Below are 17,975 nucleotides of genomic sequence, written 5' to 3' on the forward strand. Positions count from 1 at the left end.
GTTTTTCTTTTTTTTTTTCATTTTACTCCACTTTTTAAAAGTTTTTCAGTATATTAAATGGTACCATTGAAAAATACAACTCGTCCCGCAAAAAACAAGCCCTCAGACAGCGACGGTGATGGAGAAATAAAGGAGCTACGATTTTTTAAAAGGAGGAAAAAACGGGCGGCGTCATTAAGGGGTTAACCATTGTTATATCCCATTCAACTGCGATGGATACATGTGGGCCACGATGGAGCGGTTACACCCGCGACAGAATCCTCGCTGCTGCCGCCAGTTACTGTGCAGGAAGCTGCTGGGAAACACGTGGCAGAGCCGCCATAACTGTGTGAACAAGGGCCAATAGTTGGTATATAGGGGGTCCTGGGGTTTGATGTGAGGGGGTCTCTGGGGACATATATGCCGGTATATAGGGGGTCCCGGGGTCTGATGTGAGGGGGTCTCTGAGGACATGTATGCTGGTATATAGGGGGTCTCTCGGGACATGTATGCCGGTATATAGGGGGTCTCTCGGGACATGTATGCCGGTATATAGGGGGTCCCGGGGTCTGATGTGAGGGGGTCTCTGGGGACATGTATGCCGGTATATAGGGGGTCCCGGGGTCTGATGTGAGGGGGTCTCTGGGGACATGTATGCCGGTATATAGGGGGTCCCGGGGGGACTGATGTGAGGGGGTCTCTGAGGACATGTATGCCGGTATATAGGGGGTCCCGGGGGGACTGATGTGAGGGGGGCTCTGGGGACATGTATACCGGTACATAGGGGGGTCCCGGGGGGACTGATGTGAGGGGGTCTCTGGGGACACTATATAAATGCCACCTCCACCATGGCTCCTTCTAGCTTACAGCCTCCCCGCCTTCTCCAGCATTAGTTTCACCGCCATAGCTTTCAAATGGCCGCCATGCTGCTTCCGCCTATGGCGCCCCACACTGTAGTAACCGCCTCAGGCCGGAGCCGAGGAGAGGCTATCAGTATGGGGCGTCATGGCTGCCGGCACCACACAGGGCAGCCGGTGAGGGACGTCCCGCGAGCCGCAGTCACCTCCCCGCTGGTGGCTGCCCGCCATTGGTCTGGGAGGTGATCGGGGCGGCGTCCCCCGGGCGTCACTCGCCGGCTGCTTCCCTCCTTGTTTCAGGCTCTTCTTCCTCCCCTTTGCAGCTGCTTCTCCTCCCGAGAATGAGCGTCACGAAGCGCGGCCGTGCCGAGGGGTCCCCGATAGAGGAGGCCGGCTATGTCACCCCGGAGAAGCTGGCCAAGCGGTGGCGGGAGGCGGCGGTCGAGGACTATGAGGAGTGGGGAGTGGAGGACGTCTGCCTGTTCCTGCAGAGAAAGGGCTTGGGGGAGCTGCAGGACACCTTCAGGGGTAAGACTGCAGCCATAGACCCTCTAGTGCTGGGCGTGCTGGGAGTTGTGGTACTACAGCGGCTGAAGAGGCTCCTGTTGCTTGCTGGGACTGAATCACCCGCGGCGTTGCGCTTGTGACTGCGGGTTTATGTAACCGCAGGTGATATCCGTAATGCAGCCGCTGTGCAAGGAGATCATGCTGTGGCGGTGTACCGGTTGATCCGCGTTACGGCCCACAGGAGCAGTACGTGGAGCGCTGTATTCTGCGGGGACTTGCCACGTCCGTGCAGGACGAACAGCGTAACTTACTGGCATGAATACATGATGCCGCTGTGCCGTCTTGTCGCAGCGTTCTGGACCCCCATTTAAGCGCCGCTGCCGAGCCTGCGCCATATTAATCCCACACACAGGGCTCCTGCACACAACCGTGTTGTTACAGCGTATTCCGCTGTACGAATCGGCCGTCGGCTCTCATGCTGCCGATCACACGTGTTGTGCGACATACTCGAAGCGCGTTCTATCTTGGCACATGGCACTCAGCGGCCCGCAGCATGTACGCGAGGTCTGTGTGTACTTGCTGTGCGCTGCACGACTGCCGGCAGCACACAGCGCCTTACCCCTGGGCGCAGCCGCCTGTAGGAGGTACACATGTATACCACATGGTGTGACAGAGGTAAGCCAACACTTAGGCTGGCTGCACACGGTCGTGACGGGCTCCGCCGCGAAATTCCGCGGCGGAGCCCGTCACGACGCCCCCCAGGAGACCCCATACTTACCTGCGGATCCGGCGTTCTCGCTCCCACATGACGCTTCCCCGCCGCCGTGTCATGTGACACGCCGGTCACGTCACATGACATGCTAGCCGCATCATATGACGCGGCGGCGGTAGGCGGGGAAGTCTTTTCACGCTATCTTCCTCTGTGCTACGGGGGAAGATAGCGTGAACGGAAGGCTTTCATTGACTGCAATGGAAGCCGTCGGTGCGTACACCCGCGGCAAATAGAGCATGCCGCGGGTGAGGACGGGAGATTTCACCGTGTGCCCTGAGCTCAATAGAACCTAATAGCTGTGGGCAACGAAGCGGATTTTCGCCGCAAATTACGCAGCGGAAATCCGCCCGTGTGCAGGAGGCCTTACTGTCACCCTGCGTTCTACAAACTTTTAACAGGTCACAGGGACAAGTCCAAAGTATTCATCACAGGGGTCCGGGTGCCGAGACCCCACTGAGTGTGAGAAGCGCTTGTCCGAGCGCTGTCACTGCTTGCCACCATGTTTCCCCCAAAATAAGACCCTGTCTTCTATTAATTTCTGCCTAGCAGGCTCGGTCCTGGTCCTCCCGCTGTTTTCCGGAGCTACGACGCGCTTCTTGCAGCCTCGGCCGCCCACAGAGGATCGCTTCCTGGTTACAGGATTCATAAATCCCGCCTCCAGGAAGCGATGGCTCTGATTGGTTCTCGAGTGCTGCATTGATTAGCTGAGCAGCGCTCGAGAACCAATCACAGCCATTGCATTGTGGAAGAGGCATTTATGAATCCCGTAACCAGGAAGCGATCTGTGGGCGGCCGAGGACTGCAGCAAGCGCGCTGGAGCTCCGGAGAGCAGCGGGAGGGCCCGGACCGAGCCCGCTAGGTAATGGATTCCTTTTTTCTGATTCCACCAATGGCTTTACTTTTCTTCTATTTGCCTGAAGTTACCCCGGTTACTTAACAAGCCTGAGGCTAGTCTACTGTCAGGTGGGTGGTCTCCCCCACTCAGTGTCACTCAGACATGATGACGTGGAGACCCCCACTTAGCAGTAGACTAAAGTTACCTCTGCACAGACCAACTGTCATAAACGCCCGACAGCGGCCCCAACCACTATCGCACCGGTGCCTTCACATGGGTGCGTTAATCGCTCACTGAACGGAGGCGGATTGTGCCAGAGATCCCTTCCGGCTGCCCACCTCTATCCACAGTATACAAGCAGCTGTTCATATATGAGCGACTGCCCGTTTACATGAGCCGATAGTCGCTTGGTCCTTAGCTGAGCTAAAACCCAAGCAACTCCGACAAGTGGGCGGTTCTCACCCTCGTCGGGTCACGCCCGCTGCTGTAATGTCTCTTTTAAGAGATTTCCTGGGCGACTATTAGCCCCTGTAAGGGCACCCTACCCGAAACAAATGTTGGAGCAGTCGGGGGATAAAAGAAAAATAAATCGTCGGGAGGAATCTGTGTGGACATGACTGTAAAGGTGCGCCGCACTTCTGCTGGCTGGAGGACGGGGGAGGGGCTCTCTAAAGTGTAACTAAACTTTTTAAAAACTTTTGCTGTTATAGGGATTTCCAGGTATGTGTTACTGGTGGAAGCGGAGCAGCCGTTCCAGTAGCTAGCGGAGCCGTGATTGGCAGCTGCGGGTGGTCATTCCTGGGGTGGCAGCAGCAGATGTAGGGGGTCACAAGTGGCAGCCAGGGAGGCAAATGGAGATATTGTGCAGCGCACGTCTGCTTTTTCATAAGGCGTTTCCCCATCCCTCGCCGTGAGGGCCGGACGTGTACGCATGCCACAACAGTGAGAGAGTCAGCCTCCCATCCGGACAGGAAAGGGAACCTCCCAGATATCTTTAACCCCTTAAGGACATGACCTATTATTTTTTTTCTATTTCTCCAATTTTCATTCCCCCCCCCCACCCCTTTAAAAAAAAAAAACGTAACTCTTTTATTTCTCCATTGACATAGATATATGAGGACTTGTTTTTTGCGGGGCGAGTTGTATTTTTCAATGGTGCTATTTAATGTACTGAAGACCCTTAAAAAAAACTCTGAGTGGAGTGAAATGGAATAAAAAATACTAAATCCCGTCATCTTTGGGGGCGGGGGAGGTCTGCTTTTATTTTTCAAAGATGTTTAATTTTTTTAAAATTATTTTCTGCCACCATCTTCTGACCGCAATAACTTTTTTTATTTTTCCATCGACATAGTTGTGCGAGGGCTCATTTTTTTTGGGACGTCCTGTAGTTTCCATTGGTACCAGCATGATGTAATGCCTGCGATCAGGCAGGCTTTCTATCAAGCCACCGCACTGGCATGGTTTGATAGGCATTCGCCAAGACAGCCCTGGCACTTATCAGAAGGTCCCCGGCTGCCTTGACACCCACACAGCTACCTGCGATCTCATCATGAATGGACCGTATGGGACCCTGAACATCGCCTGGGGCATTTAAAAGGTAACAATTTTGATCAGCCATGCAGCTTATCAGAGTTGTTGCCGGCGCCCCTTGTTGTATGGAGAGAGATTGCCCGCTATCTCTCTTCATACACTCCAACGCTGCAGGACGTGACTGTACATCCTATAGCGCTAACGCATTAAATGCGGGCACACCTGTCACCACCTCTGTTCCTGTTTCCTGCCCGTAAGACAGGTTGGAGGAGGAGGTCACTGCTCTTTCAAGGCTTCTTTCAGATCTCTAAAGTTGGCGGACTGCAAAGCTTCAGTCCCAAAACTGTATGGCACGAGGGCTCACCTGTCCCAGTCGGTGGGCTCCCACACCACTAGTCTAGCTTACCTTCAGTGAGCATGGATACACGTAGCTTATCCCTGTAGGGAGATCGGCACAGGAAACCTCAGTCGTAAAAATGAAATAAATGTAAACACAATTCTTGCGCTGTAGTCTTACCCTCATCCAGTCAAAAGCCTTTTACTTTTTAAAGTACAATAGGGTACAAGGGTATAGAAGCCCTCCATTACACAGCTACTTATTGGGAATGAGGAAGTGGGTGGAGCGTGTTCAATTGGCATGTTTTTCTTGAAACAAAGAAAAAAGATGGATGCCGCCAGCGATTGTCCATAGAGCTAACAGGGCCGTCCAATGACGTAACAGTAAGCTTTAGAATTGCGCTCGTTCCATCACTGGATAGGCGAGTGAGATCACCCTGAAGCGATCCAAAACATCTGTTCTCCACCGGTGGACGCAAGAACCCCCAAGGGATGTTATGTACTTTATAGATAAATGTGGTGAACACAATGTGAATCAGTCTCAGGGGTTTAAAATCACCCAGTAAAACATAATACATACATGTAAGTATAATAAAGGGAACATGATCTACCGTATATACTTGAGTATAAGCCGAGTTTTTCAGCACAAAAAATGTGCTGAAAAAGCCCCCCTTTGGCTTTCTACTCGAGTGAGGTAAAAAAAAAAAAACCTCAATACTCACCTCTCAACCAGCGTCCATGTCCCCGGCGCGATACTCTCCCTGGCGGTGCGACAAGCTGCTTAAGACTTCTCCCCGCTGTCATCTCTCTGCCTCGGTTTTCAATTCCCCTGCCATCAGCGCTGTGTGAGGAAGTGCTGTGATTGGATCGAGCGCCAGCCAATCAAAGCTGACATCACTGAATGGCTGTGATTGGTTTATCCAGCGTTGGCTCTGATTGGCTGGCGCCTGATCCAATCACAGCGCTTAGTTACACAGCGCTGACGGCGGGGGATTTGAAAACTAAGCCAGCGAGATGACAGCGGAGAGAATTCTGAAGCAGCTTCATTCATCTCTATAGGAGCTAACAATCCGCCATGCATTCACAAACACATCTCCAGGTTTGAAGGCTAAAATCAAATATGGAGGTGGGGAAAAGGCTGGGAGGTGGGGTTGGGGATTTTTTTTCTGCGCAGGAAAAAAAACGCAATCCGCGATCTCCCACAAGTAATAAAACAATTTAAATTTAATGATGACTCACAGTGCATCCACTGCGGAAATCTGCGCGTACTGTGGACATGAGGCCTTAAAGGGGTTCTGACATGAAAAAAAAAAAAATTGTACTCACCTTGCCTGGCCTGGCCCGATCGCCAGGCATGTCCCCTCCAGCCGGCACCTTCTTCTGTGCCTTTAAAGCAGAGCAGGAGCGGTCAAAAAGACCGCTTCCTGCTCTGGTCTGTCCGTCAGGCACTTCCGAGGTGAACGGACGGACCGCTCACAACAAGCACGTCACAAGCAGTGCTTGCTGTGGGCGGCCCGTCCGTCCGGCTGAACTCCGGAGTGCTGCGCATGCGCAGTGGAGACGCAGCCCATCCTGACTCTTGTCAGAGGGCACCTCTCCACTGCGCATGCGCGCGATCCCGGCGCGGCTGCTGGAGGAAGAAGACTGCCTGCTGGGAGCTGACCCCCCGATGTCAACAACAACAGAAGACAAGGTAAGTGTTATCTTTTTATGCTTTAGCAGCCATTAACCCATCGGTTCCCTGGGTCCATTAGGCAGACCAGGGAACAATGGCTGGTAAAGCATAAAAAAATTATTCATGTCAGAACCCCTTTAATCATACAGCTTAAGGGCTTATTCAGACGACCGTATATCGGCTGGGTTTTCATGCTGAGCCGTTATACAGTGTCCTCGTCTGCAGGATGGGGGGGGAGGCTGGAAGAGCCAGGAGCAGGAACAGAGCTCCCGCCCCCTCTCTGCCTCCTCTCTACCCCTTGCCATTATTTGCAATGGGAGGGGTGGGACGGGGCGGAGCCGGATCCTGGCGCTTACCTTTTATACTGCAGTGCTTTATCACTTACGATAGCGATCATAGACAATGGCAAGCCGGGCACCAGTATCTAGCATGCTATTGCCAGGGCAAACCATTGGCCCTTCATGATTACATTGCGGGGGTCCGATGACGTCACAGAGGGAGCGCACTCTCTCTGTGAACCCTTTACGTGCCGTGATCTACATAGATCACGGTATGCAGGGGGTTAACATAGGGGATCGCTGTTCTTGAGTATCTCTGCTCTTGCAACGGGTGGCCACCTAGCGGTATCAGCTGGGCCTCGCTGCATTATGGCGTGGGCTCTGTTTCTGATCCCACGCCATCCATGTGACGTAAATTTATGTCCGGGTGCGTTAAGGGGTTAATGATTGGAGTTATTGCTAACCGAAAAGGACTTTAAAAAGCAAAAGTAGGTATTATAGTACATTACATAAACGCTAAATCTATTTCATATCAATTTTATGAATTTTTTTAAATAAGTTTTTTTCCTTTTTTTTTATATAAATATGTATATTTATAGCTTTAATTGGTTTAAAATGTTTAAAATATTTTAGTAATGATAAAAGTTTGATGTAAAAAATGTATAGAAATGTGAGGAGGGTAAAAAGAGGAAAGAAAACAGCCTGTTATGTAAAAAGAAAGGGGGGAGCTGTGTGGAAAGATCCGGGTATGTATCATGAGCAGCAGAAACATAATATAAAGAATTACAAAATGATGGAGATATAGGCCGCCTGCAGACGAGCGGGTCGGATCCGGCGGCGAGAATTCTCACCGCGAGACCCGACCCGAGCGCCTGCAGAGACGAGCGCGTACTCACCCGCGCCCGGCGGCCCCGGCTCTTTCATGTGCCAGCTGCCGGGCAGCCGGCGCATGCGCAGACCGGAGCCGGCTGCCGGGCGAGTGACGTTTCTGTGCGAGGCTCTGCGAGCCCCGCACAAAAATAGGACGTGCCGCGGTTTGTTTGCCGCGCGAGATTTCGCGCGGCCAAACCGCGGCCGTCTGCATAGGAGTGTGTATTGTAATGCCCTCCTAAGCAGGCTTTGAGCGGCGGAAATCCCGTTGGAAATCCAGCCGCGGGATTTCCGCCCGTGTGCAGGCGGCCTTAGATATATGTGTGTGTGTGTGTGTGTGTGTGTGTGTGTGTGTGTGTGTGTGTGTATATATGTGTGTGTAATATATATATACATGAAACATGGAGGGATTAAAATTTATTTTCTAGTGTTTCATTAAAACCATTTGGAAACAAGATATTCAGGTGAAAACCCAATACATTTTCTTTTGTACTGTAATGCTATCTATCAAGCCCTGCCACATGCACGGCTTGTTAGGCATTCTGCCATGATGGCCCTGGGGCCTTTCAGAAGGCCCCTGGCTGCCATGGTAACCGCACGGCATCCCATGATCTTATCACGGGGGTCAATACGGGAGTCCCAAACATCGATCGGGCCATTTAAAATGCCACTGTCAGAATTAATGGCAGCATTTAAAGTGTTAACAGCTCCGACGAGCGACGCTGCTTATCGGAACTGTTGCGGCTGGGTGTCGGCTGTAAGAAACAGCAGACACCCTCATTGTATGGAGCGGGATTGACCCCCAAACACCTCCATACATACCCCTGAACCTGCAGGACGTAACTGTATGCCCTGTAGTGTTAAGGGGTTAATATTAAGAGGCTTTGCATCATTGCAGTATGATCTCACTCGTCTGCCTGCCAGGAAAGCGCTTGAATAAGGGGAACTCTGAAGGTTACCGTCATATTATTTGATAGTTCCGTGGTATCTCTATGGGTAATCGCCGGCGACAGCCATCTTCTTCCTGCCTGCCGCCATGTGTTCTTCCAGGGCGGCCAACTTTCTTCCTGTCATCATCTGAGCAGTTGGCTGTGGCCATCTTGGTTTCAAGGAAAATGTGCCAATTGAGCTGTCCCATTTAATTAGGACTCAGTTTGCCTGTTCTCCGGCCCTCTGCAGGCCATTCTGTGTACTGCAATTGTTACAACCCCCCACCCCCTAAAGTCTTCTGTTAAAAACAAACTGAAAATCAAGAGAAGCAAGATGCTTTTGAGCAGAAAAGTAGCTCCTTTACTTCTTAAAAGCATCTTGCAGTTCTGTATTTCTCTTGTTCTTTGCAGAAAATGTTGGTATTAGTGTATGTTGACGCCACCAGGAAGTCCTGGTGGAGTCAAGATAGATGGGGGTGACGCCCCCTGTATGTGATTGGGCAAATACTTTCCTGGGCTGCAGGTGCTGGCAGCCTAGTAAGATACACCATACAGCTGTATTAATGTCTTGGCCCCGGCTGCACTTAAAGCGGCCCATCTGCAACCTGTCCACTGTCGCACAAGCCGGAACCCCCCTCTGTCTGTACGCACAGAACGGATTCGGCAGTAGGGAGACCACACCGGGGCCGTGAAGCAGCTTTGCCGGCGGTGCCGCTTGACAAGTGCCTAATCCCCCTCAAATGGAACTGCCAGCCCCAGACTCCAGACTCTCACTGTGGGTACACTACAGCGCCGCGGGACACTGACTGGCATGCCTCCCTCGCACACAGGTTTAGGACACTACGGAGGCAAGCTGGCAAAAACAGCAGGAGGAGGACAGCAGGGAGGGCGGAGGTCAGAGTGCCAGGCCCGGGGGCGAAAGACAGGTACCTGATGTCACAGCGCTACAGCTAAGCAACGGGCCCTTTACACAGACATGCACTTTAGCTCCTTGTAGCACCTTCAGCTCTTGAGCCAATCGTGAGCTAGGGGTGTGACAGGGGCGTCAAACCCCTAGCTTCCGGTGGCAACAAGATACACTAATACCGAAGATGTTCTATGCTTTGTACAATGAGCAACCAGCCATATATCATTCCCACCAGAGCTATAACTTAAAGCTCTTGGGCCCCAATGCAAAACCTGTAACAGGGCCCCCAACTATAATGCTTTATTCATAGCACTGGGCCCCCTATACGGAGAAGAGAGACCTTATGCCCCCCCCCCCCCCCAGGCTCCTGGGCGCGGGTGCAATCACGTCCCTTATAGTTACACCCCTGATTCCCACTCCTTCATTCCCAATAAATAGCTGTGTAGTGGAGGGCTTATATACCCTTGTACTAGTAAAAGGAGGCCTTTGTCCTCTGTAACGTGTTGTACAGCCTCAACCTCCTCTATTATGCTTATTTTATATTGACCTGCATATAGAATAAAAGCGGATCAGGATAATTGAGGAGACCCGTTGGCTTGTGATCTCTTCTGATGTAAGTAAGCTGTTTTACTTAGAACAGCTACCGACACCAATTACAGCGCAGGAATTGTTTTTCACCCACTTATTTCACTCCTCTACTTTTGTGCAGTTGTGGGAGAACCCTTCAGTGGGGGTATATATATATATATATATATATATATATATACTTCCTAGGTTGTAGTACCGGGCCCGGAGGATTGTGGCGCTTTTATCATCAGATGGAGTTCAGGTGTGTACTACTCCGGTCGGTGACTAGTAACCACTGTTTGGAGCAGGGGGGCTGAGAGAAGATCTGCAGCTAGCCCAGTAAGTAGAATCACCCTGCATAAGGGATTCAATTCGGCCTTTGCCTTTAACCCTTCATGAATGTAAAATGTAAGGGCATGGCTTTATGTGGGCTCAATCAGATGAAGGATGTGTATGGTCGTTGCTTGGCGCTTATGGCCTCTGGACCTGCCTACAGTCTTTTTATGGCTCTGCCTGCAGCCCGGTGGCCTTATGGTCGGTTGTGGCCTTTGCCTATAGCCTTTTTGGTTTTGGCTGTATGGCCTAAAAATCTTCCATGACTTTACCTGTAGCTTTGGGGCTTTGTCAATAGCCCTTCTGGCTTTTGTCCTGTGGCTTAGTGGCATTGGCCTTTTAATTTTTATTGTTTACCTATGGTCTATAGCTTTGAGCTTTTGTGTTTTAATTAGGACCTCCATGCCGGACCTAGGTACTAATAGCGACTGTGCTTGGACAAGGACTTTTGGCCTCTGGCCCTCACCTATGCATGTTGGCCTATAAGCTTGTGGCTCCTGAGCCTTACCTATGACTCTATGATCTGCCTTTAACTTACAGGCTCTAGGCTCTGTCGGTACTGGTGCATTATGTCTCCACCGGATGTATGGGTGGAGACATGGGTTGGCAGCTCTCAGTGAGCGGGAACTCCCAGGGCACACGGGTTAGTCGGTGTTACTGACAGGGAATTTGCAGGGCACACCCCCCTCAGCTCCCGCATCCCCTGTGACATGACCCTGGTAGCTCACAAATGTCCCCAGCGGACTGCCATATGAGCTTGCATGTACCCCCACCCCTCTTCCCCGGCGCTACACTCAGACCTCTTCTCCGCTCCCGACGTGGCTGCGGCTGTAGCCGGCCCCACTGTCGCTCTTCTCATTCCCTCTGCGGACATTGCAGCCGGCCCCGCTGTGACTCTCGTGCCCGCTCTGGTGCGTCACTCATACATGGCCTCTGCTAAAGTTTCCCCAGCTGTCACTCTCCCCCGTTCCCTCTGCAGCCGGCCCAACTGTGATTGTCATCCTCGCTACAGCATGTCGCTCATATCTAGCCTCCGCTACGGTTCCCCATGCAGCCGCTGCAGAGGGGAGCACTGTCACTGTCCGTGGCACGTTGGCGGAAGAGGGGGGCATAATGAAGGAGCTGGCAGCCAGCCAGCATTAGTAATGGCCACATCTTTAGGCCCGCCCCAGCTTCCAGTGGCATGTGTGTGTGGGGGCCGGGACGATGAACCAGGAGGTCAAGTTCAAGAGGGCACATCTGCGTCAGCCAATCATCCAATTGGGGCGTTTCCTGCAACTCAGGACTGCCAAACCAGGTCTCCACCCACTATTCTGGTGGAGACATAGGGCACCAGTACCGGCTCTGCCTATGGCCTATTTACTCATATCCTCTGTGTTGGGCTCCTGGCCGGTGATTTTCAGTGGAACAACAGATAAAGCCTTTTTTTCCGCACCACACAACTTCAGTAGAGGCCCATTTAGACACAAAGATAAGTGCTTAAAAGATGGCTTTTGAGCGATCATTTTGCATAAACTACTAATTGGTACTAATGCCTTTTCAGTACCAATTAGTAGCGTGTGAGCCACTGGGAGCTGTATTCACGGAACAGACCTCCCACTGTTCGCTGAATACTTTTCGCTTTGTTCTGGCAGCGGGGCTGACAGCTGAGACAATGTAATCAGCTGTTATCAGTGGTCCCTGGGCAGAACACAGTGTGCAGTCCGTCTTCTCAGCTCTTTTGCTGAAGGATGGATTTCAGGCAGAACTTAATTCCACCATTCGTCAGAAAACTGAAAGATGGGCATATTTTGACACAACGATTATCTTTTGAGCAATAATCGTTGTGTCTAAATGGGCCTTAAAGGGGTTGTCCCGCGAAAGCAAGTGGGGTTAAGCACTTCTGTATGGCCATATTAATGCACTTTGTAATATACATCGTGCATTAAATATGAGCCATACAGAAGTTATACACTTATCTGCTCCGTTGCTGGCGTCCCCGTCTCCATGGTGCCGTCTAATTTCAGCATCTAATCTCCCGATTAGACGCGCTTGCGCAGAAGGGTCTTCTCCCTTCTCTTGGGTCTCGGCACGAGCGGCGTTCTGGCTCCGCCCCTTCTATGCATCATCGCGTAGCTCCGCCCCGTCACGTGTGTCGATTCCAGCCAATCAGGAGGCTGGAATCGGCAATGGACCGCACAGAGCCCACGGTGCACCATGGGAGAAGACCCGCGGTGCATCGTGGGTGAAGATCCCGGCGGCCATCTTGGTAAGGTAAGTAAGAAGTCGCCGCAGAGCGGGGATTCGGGTGAGTACTAAACCTTTTTTTTTTAACCCATCCTTTGTGTTTGTCTCGCGCCAAACGGGGGGCCTATTGAAAAAAAAAAAAAACAACGTTTCGGCGCGGGATAACCCCTTTAAGACATCTATGGTAAAGAAAACCTTTTGGAATTGTGCGTTAAGATTGCTCTGATGATTGATAACAACTCTGTTCTATTCATCCTGAAACCCTTGGGACCCCGCTCTTAGGATCAATGGGGGTCTGAGCGTAAAGTTATTCCCTATCCTGTGGGTAGAAGATAACTTTATAACTTGTTACAACCCCATTAACAAGTTACTTACTATTTTCAAAATGACATTAGTTTAATTTGTAGAACTCTTCAAGAACTCAACACTGCCACTAGGGGGAATTATAGCCAGCTGACACTTCCTAGTTTTTACAGCAATGCTGACAAGTGAGCTCCAGGAAGTACTTATTGTGTGACTACTAACCAGTGCCTAAATCCTACTTCATGCTTTGTATAAAGGGCCTTTTATTCAGCTGCGTTTTAGGCTTTTTGGTGGTTTCTTACCTCCATGCAACATTTTACCCCTATTTTTATTCTCTTCCTAGAAAATGAAGTAAAAGGAATACATCTTCAGGACCTCACAGAAGACCACTTAAAAGAAATGAACATCGAGTAAGCTCAGCTGTTGCTTCAGATTTTTTATTTTCTTGAGTAGTTCAGTCCATGTCTTTGTTTTATTTAGTTTTTTGATCAGTTTGTGCCATGAAGAAACGTATGAATCCTTATAACTGAGAGTAGGGCTATGTTCACATCTGCGTCTCAGGCTCCTTTCAGAGCTTCTGGCACAGATCCAACCTGAAATACTGGATGAAATGGCGTAGCATACTGTTGTGCTTCGTCTGGGAAAACCTCTGCCCAGATTCCGGAAGCCGGATGGACCCCCTTTTATAGTCATTGGGGTCTCTTCTGTACTGACCTGGCCGGGCATATACGAGTTTCAGCATTTCCGGTTTTCTGTTTTACTCATTAGCCGGAACTGAGCGACTAAAAGCCTGACTGCTAATGTGACCCTAGCTTAACCATCCCGATCAATACTGACTTGGAAAACACCCGTGATACATTTTATTAAAGCGGATCACTGAGGACTCCTTTCCTCTGCTTCCTTAGATTTTGATCTTGAGAAAACATGGTTTCTCGTGATTTGATTTAGTCTTATCTGCTCCAACCTTGCAGTGCTGGACAACTTTCTATCTCTCGCAGCGCTGCCGCTCTGTGTGGGCTCACTTTGAGTCCTGACAGCGCTTAGATCGGTTTCGCATACGGCAGGTTTTATTAATTATTTATCTTTTAGTGTCTGCCACTTTTTTGCCTATAAAATTCTGTGGCCACATGTGAGTCTATAGCTAAAGATGAAACTGTCTACACACACAGAAGTTTAATTGTGGTGTTTCTAGGGTCAACGGCATTTTTATCAAACAGCTACAAAAATGTATGTAATAAATTTAATACGCCAAATGGCTTTTTTTATTTACAAAAATTGTTTCTCTCCCCCACCAGCGCTGTAGCAAAAAGGCTGGATGTGCTACGCATTGTACGTCTGCTGTGCCAGAACACCTGTCCCAATATGAAGGTATGTCGCCATAGTGTTATTGCATGTCTGCTAAGGAATGTTGTGCCAGCCAAGACTTCTCAGCATAAGGCCTCGTTCACGTGGGCGACACGGCATCGCCGCAAAAATCGCAGCGATATCGCATCGCTGGTCCGTGCGATATCGCTATGGTTTCTCGCAGTGAACCACGACTTTGTAGGATTTTCAAGGGAGTCTTGAAATATAAGCCCTTCCCTGAAAATAAGCTGTGGCTGAAGAAGAAAAAAAATTTAAAAATACACATACATCACCTTAGACGTGCTCTCAGTCTGGCTGCATCTTCTCCCCGGAACCCAGCACTGATCATCTTCTCTTCTGGCTGGGGATTGAAAATTCCCCGCCTCCTGGAAGTGCTGGCTCTGACTGGCTGACGCTTAGCCAATTACAGCCAGCGCTCGATGAACCAATCACAGCCATTCATCGAGTGCTGGCTCTGATTGGTTAAGAGTCAGCCAATCACAGCCAGTGTTTTCAGGAGACGGGGATTTTTCAAACCCCCACCAGAAGAGGAGGAGAAAAAGATTAGTGCTGGGGACTCGGGAAGAAGATGCGGCCGGGCTGACAGCGCTTTTAAGGTAATGTATGTGTATTTTTTAAAAATTTTTTCCTGTTGCTTGGGCTTAGGTTATGGCTTTGACAGTAAGATTTCCTACTGTCCACAAAGTTTCATTGTACCGGACGAAAATCGCGTTTTTATGCGATGCAACAGAGAGGAAGGCTCCATAGGGAAACGCGGTCTACAAAACCTCACGAGTCACGGGCTTCTCACCGGACCCACGAGGTTCTTGTGTCGGGATGTCGCATGCTACAAAACATCGCATGTGTGAAGGAACCCATAGCAAAGCATGGGCTTCTCATACATGCGATTTGTAGCAACGTGACAAAATCATGTGACTTTGTCCCCCGTGTGAACAAGGCCTAAAAGGGGAAATGTATCGATGCAGTCTGGTGTAACTTCCAAGGATTGAGAGTGTTCATAACAAGGCCTCCTTCACATGCAAGTGTTTTGGTTGGCATTTTGTATCATTATTACTAGAGATGAGCGAACACGTTCGGCCCCGCCCCTTTTTCGCCCGAACACCGAACTTTGCGAACACCTCGGTGTTCGGGCGAAAAAGTTCGGGGGCCGCCGTGGCAGCGCGGGGGGGTGCGGCGGGGAGTGGGGGGGAGAGGGAGAGAGAGAGGGCTCCCCCCTGTTCCCCGCTACTGCCGCCCGCGCCGCCGCGCATCTCCCCGCCCCCCGGCGGCACCCGGACACTTACGCGCGAACACTCCAGTGTTCGCTAAAGCCGGTGTCCGGGTGCGGATGTGTCCGTTACGGACACGTTCGCTCATCTCTAATTATTACCTTTTTAGAATTTTCTGAGTTCACCTGCTTTTGCAATCTTGCATATGCCTTATTATCCATAAAATTTGCTGGAGTAATGATTTTCTCTGCCACTGGTATGTAAATAGGCTTTATTGACACTGGATTGTTTGTAGTTTCTACCTCAGCTGTTTTGGCACTTGCATGTAGTTTATGCAACCTTGAGTTGTTATCACTGAGGTATCGCCTCCTCCTTCTCCGCACACTTTGTCAGCATGTAAAATAGAATTGTTCCCACACTTATCATATCAGCTTAACAAAGTCCTTTTATATGTATTGACTACTGATAGACTGCAGCCTAACCACAAACATGGCTTTATATGACTATAGTATATAAAACCCAATCCTTTATTAACCCTTTCTAATCCAATTTGAATCCTGGTTCAAAGAGGGCTTACTCTTTTTCTGCTGTTATAGAACAACGCTATATGCTGGCTAAAGCCAGTACTGCATGAGGTGACATGTTGGATAGGCTCTGACAGCAGAGAGGCTGGCAATATACAGTAAGAGGACTCCAATGGGCGTCTTCCAACATCGGAGCTGTACAGCCTTAAACCATAATGTCTTCAGACGTCAGACAGTGGATTGGAAAGGGTTAAGATAATTAAATTATAAAGCACAAAACTCAAGTGTTGAATACTCTTCTAAATGAACATGCAACAAACTATAGCAAAGAAACAAAAACTTGTTCCACTTTTATCTCAGCAGTCAAGAAAGGACTGAGACAAGAATAGTTGCTATATATAGGACAAAAATCCACTACTAGAAATCAACCACACCCAAAACAAGGGTGGGGAGAAGTAGCCAGATGGAACAAAAATAACCCTCTAAAACACCCAAAAGGTTTCCACCACATTTGGTTTCATCAGGGGTTATATATCATAGGGTAGAATATATGCTGGGAAAAAAATGCATCACCCGTTTTGAGATGTTTAAAAACTTTTTTTCAATGTTTTTGAAAAAAACAAAACTTTAGGCAGAAAAAGTGCTTGGCAGTATTAAAAATGGTAGATAACCACTGATAATAATACATATAACTTATTAACTAGCCAGTAAAATGTAGATGAATAAGTGAAATGGATAGTATAAAGTCCAAGCCCCGCCTCTCCAATAACATGACGCTATCATCAAATTGGAGAGCAGCACGTCATCGGGAGCTTCCCAGTCACATGTCTGCAGCATCATCAACTCATGCGTGTATGGTTCGTCCCTTAGAAACCGGGGCTAACGGGACGCTATCATGTTCCCTTGGCAAAGCTGAATAGGACTATAACCAGCAGTCAGCACACAGAAGCCGAGTGGAGAACGATCTTTGGAAACTAACACAGGCAAATAGAGAAATAATATAAAATAGAGGTTTGGTAATGTACACTAGGCTCACACAGTATGTACTAAGACACGGAGACCTTCCTTTCCCCCCCTGTGATGTAAAACACAGGAGGCATTGATGGTAAAACAGAGACTGACATATGATAACCTATATCAAAGCTACTAAAGATACCATAAGAAGGAAAACCAGCTAGGAAAAACCACTAAGGATATAATCTTGAGAATTAGTATGCATAGATGGAAACATCGGCCTGTAAAAAATGGACTAAGTCAGGGAAACTACTATCAAATATTAATACCCATCACACGTTATAGGAAGCATGAATAGGATTGTGTTTCATTCAAGCCCCTAGGCTGCATAGACTGCAACCTAAAGATCCATTCGGCTTCTTTCTTCAAGATTATATTGTCCCAATAGCCAGCTCTACGGGGTGGGGAGATGCATCCAATCACCTGAAAACCCAAACACTTAGTGTCACCTCGATGAATATGATTAATATGTTTTGCTTGGGGTTTGTCCCTGTTGTTCCTGATGTCACCCAAGTGATCACCTATTTGCCTCCGTATCTGTCTAATGGTTTTACTATTGTAATTAGGTGGGACTGTGGCCAAATAACTCCTACAGATTTACAAATTGCGTAATGCCATACTTTTCAATAAGCACCCCTGAGAAGTAAGTGATATATGCCGCATAATTGGGTGGTTCAATATCCCCACATATATACATTATCTGTCTGTTACTTCTTTAAACACTGGAGCGCTGGTATTTTTTGTACTTCATCTATCTGCCTTGTTTATCCCGTGGTGTTCCTTTTCCACTTCTGGGACTTACCATGACGCTCTCCATGAGATGTCTTCAATGACCAGTGAAAGAAAATCTAATCTACGTCTTGTGATTTACTACGCAATCTTGGACCTTGAAGTACCGGAGCCTGTTTTTACGGGCGAGTCCTTTTTTCATAGTGCCCTGTGTACATAAATCCCATTTTG

At 49.3% G+C, this 17,975-nt stretch overlaps 1 protein-coding gene across 1 annotated transcript in view; it reads left to right on the forward strand.

The window, feature by feature from the left end:
* Positions 1-1,108: 1,108 nt before the first annotated feature.
* Positions 1,109-17,975, forward strand: part of SAMHD1 (SAM and HD domain containing deoxynucleoside triphosphate triphosphohydrolase 1) — a 42,651-nt gene continuing 25,784 nt past the window's right edge. The window contains exons 1-3 of the mRNA XM_066586824.1: positions 1,109-1,364; positions 13,248-13,314; positions 14,200-14,272. Of these exons, the coding sequence (XP_066442921.1) occupies positions 1,178-1,364; positions 13,248-13,314; positions 14,200-14,272 (327 nt within the window). The 5' untranslated portion in view covers positions 1,109-1,177. The remainder of the gene's footprint in view (positions 1,365-13,247; positions 13,315-14,199; positions 14,273-17,975) is intronic.

The sequence above is a fragment of the Eleutherodactylus coqui genome, chromosome 13, assembly GCF_035609145.1.
Source record: "Eleutherodactylus coqui strain aEleCoq1 chromosome 13, aEleCoq1.hap1, whole genome shotgun sequence".
NCBI lineage: Eukaryota > Metazoa > Chordata > Amphibia > Anura > Eleutherodactylidae > Eleutherodactylus > Eleutherodactylus coqui.